This window comes from Gymnodraco acuticeps, unplaced genomic scaffold (assembly GCF_902827175.1).
Source record: "Gymnodraco acuticeps unplaced genomic scaffold, fGymAcu1.1, whole genome shotgun sequence".
Lineage (NCBI taxonomy): Eukaryota > Metazoa > Chordata > Actinopteri > Perciformes > Bathydraconidae > Gymnodraco > Gymnodraco acuticeps.
This window is the reverse complement of record NW_022989942.1, coordinates 956,584-969,110: the sequence shown is the minus strand read 5'-3', so window position 1 is coordinate 969,110 and position 12,527 is coordinate 956,584. Positions and strand designations below refer to the sequence as shown.

Here is a 12,527-nt window from a genome sequence, read left to right as displayed (position 1 = left end):
TGGAACCTACTTGAGCAGGTCTCCCTTGAAAAAGAGATCAATGATCTCAATGGGATACACCTGGATAAATAAAGGTTTGAAATGAAATGAAGGAGTAATCTTAATGTAAGGTGTTTGAAGAGTAGATTAAAAATACAATTTATTTTGGAAAATCAAGGGGTGGCTCAACACGCCATGAAATGGGAAATAATTAGCTCTTTTGAAGAGTGGGATTAAAGGAATAATAAATATGCTTGCCATGTTGTGTTTTTGGTGGTTTTTGGTTGTCAACCTATTTTTGTTTGTGAAATGTTGAAGTGATCCTACTGACTGTATCTTTATTTCTTCTGTTTTTCTTTTGTTGTTGTCTGAGATAGGAATGTCATCTCCTATTATGTTATTGTTATGTCCATGTTTGTGTCTTTTTTTTTTAAAAAGAAGAAATTATTTGGGGCCCACTTGCAATGGCTTTGCGGACCATTAGGGGGCTGCGGCCCACAGGTTGGGAACCGCTGGGCTAATGGACAAGCCAAAAACATCGTTATGACATCACAAAGTGGCCAAAATCTGAACAGCTCATTTTCAGATTTTATAAAGATGGATCAGGACAAAAAGTGAGCTAATCTTTTTTCCTGAAACTTTCAGAATCTCTTTACACAGAGGGGAAACATGTTTATGTAGAAAAGACATGAACTAGTGGATTTTCCATTTTGCCTTTAAGTCAATATCCATTTTCTTTTACATCAAAAACCATCAAAACCTTTCTGCACATATTTCTTTTGTTTTTCCTGTTCTGCTTGAGCTTTTTTACTCGAATGAAATGGAATTCTCTCAAATACGGAGCTATATGAAGATGAAATGCAATATATGGGGCTTTCTCGAGTAGTTATAAAGGATCACATGTGATGTTGGAACAACTACTTTACATGCCTGTTGTTTGGTACGTCCTTACTGGCAATTTTCTAAAATTATTTTTAATAAAGGAATGTAATGCAACACACCTTTCTACGACATCTTGGCCACTCCAGCATGTGTGCTGCTCAACCTCCATCTCACTTTCACAAAGCATCTCTGGCAGCTCGGAGAAAAACCACTGGTACCGCTGGATGGAGCCCTCAAACTCCCTTAAAGAGAGACATAGACAGTAAAGCACAGTTGATTGCATGGTTTGTTGGTGGTTAGTTATTTCAATGTACCATTTGCCATGATGTGTTTAAATTCAGACTTGTCATGTCCAGTACCCTCTGAAAGCCCTCCTGAATGATTAGTTACCAAGTTACTGAGAGCAACAAGGGGAAGGAAAACATGCTCACAGCACTTTTGATAAAGACTGTATAATGAAGATCTGATATGAAGGTTTTCATTTAATGGGTTTTCTGATCCCAGGTTTTATTTTGTTAAAGTCCTACCTCTAGGATATGGATCTATCCTTTAGGAGAAACAAAATGATTAAGATATTGTATAATTCAAATGCCACTGCAGTAATTTGCACTAAATCATTCTAACAACGCTGTGAATAATTGTTCATTTCATATCTTAATTCTAGAGGGTAATTTTAACATAATAAGTCATATAAATAGACAGAATGGAGATAATGACTATTGCAAAAAACATACCCAAGTTAAGAAAAAGAGTCTTTCGATAATAATTCAAATGTAATTGCAGCTAATGTGGATGTATTTACCTAGACAGTTTTTTCAGGCTGCGACTCTTGTCTCCTCTGGAGCCTTTAAGAGGAAATGGCCTGTTGGAATACACAAACACAAACAAGAACACAACAATGTTGATTTTCTTCTGCTACGATTGAAGGTCATATGAAAAAAAAATAGCAGGCACTTTTTCCTCTCCAAAGTTGAATTCACCTTCTGGAGATTAATTCTAACTTGCTCCAGATATTCTTACTCTGACATTTCATCAGATGTACGTGACTCACCTCCTGGATTGTGGCGGCAGACGATGAGAAGCAGGACCTGCTAAGGGTGGCGATGTGACTTCTGACCTCTCTGACGTCACTGATGTAGCAGGGCTCACAGAGGATGTGTGCTGCAAGTTGGTGGGATTTGCCTTTGGCATTATGGGACCAGCTGCCTGGGGTCCACATACCTTCTCTACCTGAAGAAGAGATTGTGTTTTAGCTGCTTTTCAGAATAATTCAAAATGATGTGCACAGCATCATATAAAATAAGTGTTGTTTAGTTTTCACATTATTAATCCAAATCTGTAAAGTAACTAAAGTAATTTCATAAATGTAGTGGAGTAAAAGTACACAATTTACCTCTGAATTGTAGTGGAGTCGAAGTACAAACTAGCAAAAAATGGAAATACTCAAGTAAAGTAGGCTACCTCAAAATTCTACTTAAGTACAGTACTTGAGTAAATGTACTTAGTTACTTAACACCACTGAATAAAATACAGTTTGATTGCTGCATATATTTCTTTCAGCAGGTTTAATAAAGTTAGAGTTTTTTCCCTAACTATCAAATGCAGAATAAAGTACATAAAATAAAATGTACACTGTTCATTAAAGACCACATTTTAGATTTCTTTGAGATCAATCTAAATTCTGTACCAAGCGTTGCCACTGTCTGGGAAGCTTTCAAAGCAACATGCAGGGGCTGGTTAATTAGTTTCTCCTCGGCAGAGAATAAAAAGCGCAGAGAGGTGAAATCCCAATTAAACTTTAAACTCAAGACTCTAGAAGAGCAGCATATGCTAGACCCATTCAATTTAGATCTAAGGAACTCACTTCTCACCGCTAGGACTAATTTGCAGAAACTTGTACATAAGGAGACAGCTTTTGCTCTTTTTCGTTTACGAAGAAAATACTTTGAATCCGGAGACAAAGCAGGGAAAATGTTAGCTCATAGATTGAAACAAATAGAAAACAGACAGATTATTCCAGCTATCAGAGATGAGCATGACAGGCTACAGTATGATGCAGCCAAAATCAATGAATCTTTCAAAAATTATTATTCTAAATTATATAGCACAAAAAATAACTTGAACGAAGAAGCCTTAGATAGCTTTTTCGGAGGTTTTAACCTCCCTAGCGTCAGCTTGGCTGACAGATCTGCTATGGATGCACCTGTTTCCCAAAATGAAATAGAAAACGCAATCATGAAGATGGCATCAGGAAAAACTCCAGGGGACGACGGTTTTGGAACAGAGTTCTATAAATGTTTTAAAGAACAGCTTTCACCATATTTACTGTTGTTATTCAATGAAATATTAGAATCTGATGCCATGCCTCCCTCCATGAGCAGGGCCATTATTTCATTGTTGCCTAAACCGGGCAAAGATCCTTCTTTGATGGGTAACCACCGCCCTTTAAGCCTTTTAAACTGTGACTCTAACCAAGATACTGGCACTCCGTTTGGAGAAGGTGGTTCCATCTATAGTGCATCTAGACCAAGTAGGTTTCATTCCAGGCCGCCAGTCCTCAAATAACATGAGGAGGGTTTTTCAGATAATCCTAGAAGCAAGCTCCAGCAATTTGCCAATGATTTGCTTATAATCATCACTTTTTTTTGACCAAATAGAATGGGCATATCTATTTTACACGCTCAATAAATGTGGCTTTGGGCCCAAGTTGATTAGCTGGGTAAAGGCTTTGTATAGCGCTCCCTTCTCTTCTGTTAAAACTAATGGATTAATCTCAAAACCTTTCCCCTTACACCGTGGCGTGACGCAAGGGTGTCCAGATAGTCCCCTACTTTTTATTATGGCTCTAGAACCATCAATCAATCAATGTTTATTAGCCTGTGCAATTCGCTCTAATAGTGACATATATGGTGTGAACATTCATGGACACGATTTCAAATTAAATATGTACGCTGACGATATACTTCTTACTTTGAGCAAGCCAGCACTCTCTATACCCGCAGTTCTTGATATGATACATTTATTTGGCAGCTTCTCTGGATATAAGATACATTGGAACAAGAGTGAAGCAATCCCACTTAACTCATATACATATAAGCACAACCTAATGAACACCCCCTTTATTTGGAAAACAAATGGAATGTATTTGGGAATTAACATCGTCTCTCCTATCTCTAAAATCTTTAGCCTTAACGGCCCTGCTATTTTCCAGTCCATTAAGGAGGACATTAACAGATGGATGGCCATACCACTTTCTCTATGGGGCAGAGCAGAAACCTTGAAAATTAATGTTCTCCCAAGGCTTTCTCATATTATCTCCTCTATCCCTCTTGAATTCCCACTAAAATGGTTTAAAGATATCAAATCCCTATTCACTCAGTTCCTTTGGAATAATTAAAAACCCAGAATCGCACATAATAAGTTGATAATTCCAAGATCAATGGGAGGTTTGGGAGTCCCAGATGTATTCCAGTATTATCTGTCCTTCAATGCAAAGTATCCATTATCGTGGGCGTACAAAAGTGCTTCTCCGGTAGGCAGTTGGTAATGGCTGGAGCAATCCATCATGTCTTTAAACTAGGGCTGTCAGTCGATTAAAATATTTAATCGCGATTAATCGCAAATTAATCGCACATTTTTTATCTGTTTTAAATGTACCTTAGAGGAATATTTTTCAAGTTTGTAATACTCTTATCAACATATGAGTGGACAAATATGCTTTATGCTAATGTTTATTATCATTTGAACAATGACAAATATCCTCATGAATATTAAACACAACAACTTCTGAACATTACAAATATTCGCCTCAATTCAACCTGGAACCTAATACAATAAAAACAACCCGGTATCACGGCAAGACGTGAACATATGACGATTTACCATGCTGGGAGACGTGAACATGTCACGGTTTCGTCCCCTTCAAACGTGACAGCTACACGGTATTGTTAACCCATGTTAACCAGTGGAGAAATAACCGGAAATACCAAGCAAATGCTACCCCGACGTAATGATTTATTTTTTAATAGTCACACTCGATTACAGCGATGTTCTTGTTGCCCCAGCTGGTCGACACCTCTTTTAGCATAAACAAAGGCTACATTAATGTATTAAATCGATGTTAATCCATGCGTGTGGATGTGGAATTAACGGACGTGACGTTGTTCGATTGAGTTGCCAAGCAACAGCTTCGGTTCATGTTAATTTACAAACTATTCAACTACAACCGTAGTTATATTTAAAAACATGTTAGAAAGCCTCACGAAATACTTTAATGCACATTAAAATGTAAATGTGAAGGAATGTGTGTATAACAAAATACATCGGTCATTAAACGAAACCGGAAACAGACGTAAGCAAGATCCTCAGCTCGATGATTGGATGGTTATCCGCAATGCATGCTGGGATTTTGTGTTTATGTGATGTGAAATCTGAAAACGTTTTTTTAAAATACAATAATACTTTATTCCGAGTGTGCTTGCTTTACTCTTTGAAAGTCATCACATAACGGCATTGTAATACACGGTTCGGTTGCATTAAATATGACATATCTGCCATAGTTCTCTATTTATTGAGCCCTGCTGAGAAGACTTCTGGACAAAAAGGAGAACTGCCGCCAAAACTGAAGATGTGACGTGGATCATAAATATATAAGCAATTATACAACATCTTACATTTCTTTTCACACAATGCGTCTCCTTGCAGTATCAACACTAATTCGGCTGACTTTTATATTTGATCCAATTGGTAGATAGGCTGTATTTAAACCATAACCGTGCAGAGCTGATAGAAAGGGACACCTGGTGGTCAAAGCACGTTATTGAATTTTATTATTTTATTATTAGATATTAATAGGATCCCTATAAAGTATATTCATTACTCGTTATTCTCTACTAATAGTTCATTAAAGACTGTATATAATGACTAGTTTGCACATCCCTTTCAAGATTTTATAAGCTAAGGTTTATTGACATATCATATTATACACAACTACTGTGTAGTTATGCAATGAATGAAAAACGTGGGTCGCAGGTTCCTCAACAGTGCATTACAAGACATCTATCAATATGTGTGTATACTCCACCATTAAACTGTCATTCTGCACATTTCTTATACTATCTACATACATCTTATAAGAGTATAATACATATGTATAATATCAGTTTAATAATAAACAAATAAGTGCTTAAACATAGTTAACATTGCAGGAAAGCAATATATTAGACGTTAAGTACTTTGTCAGGCTTAATATTTATCTGTAGATACAAATGTCACTGTGTGTGCTGTGTGCTCTGCATGTGTGACCATTAAAGAATCAGAATACCTTTATTAGTTCCACAGAGGGGAAATGTGCAGCGTTACAGCAGGAAAGAGCCACAGACAGCTTAGTGTTGCATATCTTACATGCGTTAAAAAAGTACTAAGTTAGAATAAAATAAACAATATGCTAAAAAAGTACTAAGTTATAATATAATAAACAATATGCTAAAAAAAAGATAAAAAGTTACATCATTTTCAAAAATACAGATCAAAAACAAAACGGCATATATATTGATTTAGTGACCAGGTATAAATTACACAGTTATTAATGGCATATATATATTGCACATATAGCACATATTGCACAAAGTTGGTTTGTATTTAGCAGCAAGGGGTGTTATAGTCTGTGTTGTGGTGTGTGTAGGAGGGTCTAGGGGCAGTGCTGGTTGTAAAGTCTGACCGCTGCAGGAAGGAAGGACCTGCGGTTTCAAGAGGGTTTCATCCCTCCATATTCTTCTTAAAGCTTTTTTCTTATTCAAAATAAGACCTTAACCTAAAGTACTCTTTAATGTTTAAATGAAGCCTTATTAGTTTGTCTGTTTTGCACATCCTCCTATTAATATCTAATAATAAAATAATACAATTCAATAACGTGCTTTGACCACCAGGTGTCCCTTTCTATCAGCTCTGCACGGTTATGGTGTAAATACAGCCTATCTACCAATTGGATCAAATATAAAAGTCAGCCGAATTAGTGTTGATACTGCAAGGAGACGTATTGTGTGAAAATAAATGTAAGATGTTGTTTAATTGCTTATATATTTATGATCCACGTCACGTTCAGTTTTGGCGGCAGTTCTCCTGTTTGTCTAGAAGTCTTCTCAGCAGGGCTCTATAAATAGAGAATTACGGCAGATATGTCATATTTAATGCAGCCGAACCGTGTATTACAATGCCGTTATGTGATGACTTTCAAAGAGAAAAGCAAGCACACTCGGAATAAAGTATTATTGTATTTTTAAAAAACGTTTTCAGATTTCACATCACATAAACACCAAATCCCAGCATGCATTGCGGATAACCATCCAATCATCGAGCTGAGGATCTTGCCTACGTCTGTTTCCGGTTTCGTTTAATGACCGATGTATTGTGTTATACACACATTCCTTCACATTTACATTTTAATGTGCATTAAAGTATTTCGTGAGGCCTTCTAACATGTTTTTAAATATAACTACGGTTGTAGTTGAATAGTTTGTAAATTAACATGAACCGAAGCTGTTGCTTGGCAACTCAATCGCACAACGTCACATCCGTTAATTCCACATCCACACCTGATCCACACGCATGGATTAACATCGATTTAATACATTAATGTAGCCTTTGTTTATGCTAAAAGAGGTGTCGACCAGCTGGGGCAACAAGAAAATCGCTGTAATCGAGTGTGACTATTAAAAAATAAATCATTACGTCGGGGTAGCATTTGCTTGGTATTTCCGGTTATTTCTCCACTGGTTAACATGGGTTAACAATACCGTGTAGCTGTCACGTTTGAAGGGGACGAAACCGTGACATGTTCACGTCTCCCAGCATGGTAAATCGTCACATGTTCACGTCTTGCCGTGATACCGGGTTGAATAAAAATGGTGTGTGTGTGTGTGTGTGTGTGTGTGTGTGTGTGTGTGTGTGTGTGTGTGTGTGTGTGTGTGTGTGTGTGTGTGTGTGTGTGTGTGTGTGTGTGTGTGTGTGTTGTGTGTTGTGTGTGTGTTGTGTGTGTGTGTGTGTGTGTGTGTGTGTGAGAGATGGATCGTTGGAGCTATGTGCAACTCAAGGCATATGCTCGAACGGGAGCTGCCTGGACGCTGCAATCATGTTGCACTATCCGTGCTGAGTGTGCTGACTTCTCGTACAATGTCCCACTGTCTGGCTTCCTGCATAAAGTCAAGTGCTCGTCGCAGTTGTCGGCGAAATGTCGCTCCTCTTTTTTCATTTAAACAGCTCCTTATATCTGTTAGCGCAGCTAGCTAGCACCAGATGCTAACAACAACAATGCACGTAAGGTCTCTCTCTCGCTCGGGCCACACATACACACACCCTCCCGGTCCTCCCAATAGCCAGTCGGTGCCTGCCGGTGAGCGTGGAAGTGTGGTCTGCCACAAGCGGGCGGCAGGAGCGGGGCTGTCAGCATCAGCTTGTAGATGGTATTTTAAACTCGATGCGCTCTGAAACTACGGGGCGGCCGAGGACAAAAAATACACATGCATTAATCGCGTTAAAAATAATTAGTGGCGTTAATTTTTTTTTGCGTTAACGCGTTATTAACGCGTTAACTTGACAGCCCTACTTTAAACCAAAACATATCTCTGGCATCAATGTGGTACTGCCCAAGACCACCACCCTCAATGAATAATACCATCATCCGCTTTTCATGCTCTATTGTAAAGCAACTGCACAGGAGACTCAACATAGAGGGGCTCTCTTTACCATCTTGCCCCATTTGGAGTAACCCCTGTCTTTCTGCAGGAGGAGGCACCTTAAGTAATAATATCTGGCAGAGGGCTGGTATTACTACAATTGGACAGATATATAGAGACCAAACCCATTCATTTCAACAACTCAAAAATCAGTATGGTCTTTCAGACTCATTTTTTCTATCATATGCACAAATAGCATCTATTATTAGTACAAAATGTAAGGAGGGAGCCATGCCTGCTTCATGTATGGAAGAGGACCAGCGCCTCAAGAAAGCAATCATATCAGGTGTGGTCTCTAACATTTATAAATTTTTATCTAGGACTGCCCCGAATACCTATTCTTCTGTCCAACTGTCCTGGGAGCATGCCTTGAATATCTCTCTGTCTGCTTTGCAATGGAACTTCATTTGGAGGTCAGCTATGTTCTCTTCTAAATGTGTAAGATTCAGGATCATACCGTTCAAAATGCTCAATAGAGCATACATCACCCCTGTTACAAAATCCAAGATGGACAATAAACACAGAGACTTATGCTGGCATGAATGTGGCAAGCGAGGTACATTGTTGCACCTACTCTAGGAATGCCCAGCGGTAAAAAAAACTTTGGTCAGAAGTAATATCATTAATGTCTGAATCTTTAAAAGTTAATTTCCCTACATGTCCCATTGCATGCCTACTGGGTCTCAAGCCAGATGGCAATGTTGCAAGGACTGCCGATCGGCTCTGGACATTGGGCTGTTTAGCCACAAAAAGACTCATCCTACTAAACTGGAAGGAACGCAAACCAGCCTGCTTTACTAGGGACTCATGGCTGAGGGAGTATCTGGACCTACTGAATATGGAGCGTGCAGCTTCTCTGCTGGGGGATTTTGAGGGGAGACAGGAGGATTGCGGTTCACTGTCCGCAGCTCTCCTATCTGACCCTGTCAATATGGCATCTCCTGTGTAATGTATAATGTATTGTGTATGTAATGTCCTGTGTATGTCACAATCAGCTGTCTTAGGAAGTCATCCTTGAATCCCCCCCTATTTATTTTATAACTGAAAAATAACAATATATAAAACTTTTTTTTTTTTAAATGCAGAATAAAGTGTTAGGGTGTACAACTGGCTCTGGTAATAGTTTTGTAGTTTAGTCATTGTGACGAAAAATCATAATTATTTTATATATATTTGACTAATTCACACATTTTATTTCACAGTAGCGGCACCCCACAATCTTCCCATCTAATCCTCTGGATATTGTTAAAGTAACCCTTGTTGGTAATGCCTAATCCAGTAGCATATAATTGACAAATGTACCTTAAAAATCCAACAAAGTAGAGCACAACACATAATGTATTACAGAGGCCGATAAAATGCAATGTTATCAACGGTGTTACTTCTTTACAGAAATTACTGCTGTCTAGGAATTCCTCTCTCAACTTTAGATGTTGCACAAACATCGTTAAAGGTTTAGGGGTTTACCTTTAATGAAGTGTCGAATGAATAAGAAGCTTGATCAAATATTCAATTAAGTGGTATTTTCGTATTAGCCATAATTAGCAGTGTTATTATGCCTGTGTATGTTTGTTTACCTCTCAGGAATCTACTCTACTAAGTCCACAATGTTCTCTCAAAGTTGGATGGCTACTCTATTTCCTCCTCCAACAGAGTTTGCATACATGCATGTGTTTGTGTGTCGTCTGTTTGTCCAGAGATTAGCCACAGAAACTTTCTCATCACTCAGAACCAAGCTGCATTCTGGGTATTGGTTGTCCCGCCAACCAGAGCCTTTGTCTGGCACTGGATCTGTATTCACACTCACATACACAAACGCACACACACAGACTGAGGGGAACCCCAGATTCTCTGAAGAATTAGGCTGTTTTTAGCCCATCGAGGTATAAGGCTTTTGTAAAGAGACCCAACTGCCAGGCTGAAAGAAAAACCTTCCTCCCTCTCTGTCCAAAATTCAAATGACTATATTATTGGAATATATGAGTAAGGATGGTTTAGCAATCTGTTTCTCATTATTTTAATTGTAATTTACAGGGGCATTTTTTGGGGCACAATTTCTTTAGCATTCAAACCTTTTCCAATGGACTTCCATCAATATCCAGAGTTCAAAAGGTGTTTATGTAACAAGTGTAAGTTAACCACAGTTGGACATATTACCCCTCCCCATCCCAGCCTCCCCTTGCTTACTGTGGCTGTGATGCGCGGCCCGTGCAGCTGAGCGTGCAGTATAGCATCGTTCACATGATTTCGGACTGCTAATAGCGCTAACTCCATGCTGTTGTGGTTGCTGCTTGTTGCTAACATGGCAGCTAACCGTTGGAGCAACACCACCAAACTCCCCCAGGGGGCGCCAAGCTCTGATACCCCCACCTAGAATAGAAAAGAAAGGACAAGGAAAGAGGAGATATGATAATAGTGAAGAGAGGGGGAGGATAAAGGGAAAATAGAGGTGGCAAATGTGAAAAGAGACAAGGAGTTAGAGAACAAGTTTAGTTTTGTAAATTGGCTTAAAAGTTCTGTATATGATGCTCAGAAAATCAATATACAAGTCACAGATTGTGACACTTTGCTATAATAAGAAAAACAATTAGATAGAAGGAAATAGGCCAATGATCAAGATGACATGCAGTCATAAGCCGAGATGCCTTCTGTCACGGCGAGGCTGTTCCTACTTCTCCGTCTGCCTTTCCCTGTCTTCACTGAAGAGGATAAACATGATGGGAAGTTGTTTTACCACCACGCTTTCTTTGCTTCCAAGAAAACTCTCATGCGGGATGTACAGCGCCATCTTCCAAGTCTGTCTATTGTGGGCGCTGTTAAAGCTGTCCAGCAAAACTCGAAGCAGCCAAGTAAGATAAACAGAAGACACTGCCAGTTCTCTTGGTAATGCTCTTGGTATTTGTCTAAAACTTAATGAGGAAATGATTTATTGATTTATAAAATGCTGTGAATGAGTGATTCAGAAATGTGAGACATGGGAGCATTACTAAGAAAGGTTTTGTTTTACTATCCAGAGGCTGCTACATTATGCACACTAATTATCTAGAATAATAACTTCAGATGAGCATTTACATGTAAATTATCTTAATTGTTACTAAACATTTTTTGTTTGGATTTGCCTATATGGGCGTGCGGGTAGAGGAGGGAGGGAGTGGGGAATATAGAGAGTGTACTGTGACACTAAAATATACAACAAATTGTGCCTGTTATTGTACACTACTATGAAATAAAATACTTAAGAAAATAGATGAGCATTTACTAACCACTGAATCTGGAATTGCATTACAATTAATTTAAAGAAGCAAACATATATCTAAAATATGTTGTACTTTGGAAGGTGCAGGAGGTTTAAGAGCAAGTTAGAAGCAGGGAAAAGTTCCACAGTTTAGGAAATAGGCTTAATTGCATATAACTTCCAGTAAAACCATTGATAGATGTTGGTATAGGTGTATTTGTTTTACCTTGGACAGCACCAGTCTTACTGTCTGTTTGTAAGCTAATTTCCTTTCTTCCTCTAGCTCCATATTATCGCATTTTATATTCAACTGTCCTCCAGCATACAAACACACACACACACACACACACACACACACACACCACATTCAAACACCTACCAGACATCCTCTCATGATGTTGACACACAGTCCGGTACAGGGCCGTATCAGAGTCATCCCTCTGCAGTGGGAGCAGTAGTGCATCCTCACTAAGCCCCGCCCACATTCTCTGGATAAAGTCAACTTCTCGGTTGCGTTGACAACCTCTCCGGCCAGTCTCAGCAGTCGGCTCAGTGCCCGGCCCGCCCCCAGCGCACGGGTCAGGCCGCTGACCAGGAGGCGAGGGTGGGGTCCGAACGGGCTGACATCCTGCCGCGTCATCCGCAGACAGTCATCCTGATTGGTGGAGGGGGTGGAATGGGACTTGGGTGACATGTGG

The 12,527-nt window shown here is 39.1% G+C and overlaps 1 protein-coding gene across 1 annotated transcript in view; it reads right to left on the bottom strand.

Annotated features, from left to right (window-relative positions):
* LOC117542435 (glypican-5-like) overlaps nt 1–12,527 on the bottom strand; it is a 73,727-nt gene that overhangs the window by 49,286 nt on the left and 11,914 nt on the right. The window contains exons 3-7 of the mRNA XM_034210092.1: nt 12,209–12,527; nt 10,782–10,964; nt 1,913–2,091; nt 1,664–1,723; nt 981–1,103 (exon numbers count right to left, since the gene is read on the bottom strand). The exon at nt 12,209–12,527 is cut by the window's right edge and continues 226 nt beyond it. Of these exons, the coding sequence (XP_034065983.1) occupies nt 981–1,103; nt 1,664–1,723; nt 1,913–2,091; nt 10,782–10,964; nt 12,209–12,527 (864 nt within the window). The remainder of the gene's footprint in view (nt 1–980; nt 1,104–1,663; nt 1,724–1,912; nt 2,092–10,781; nt 10,965–12,208) is intronic.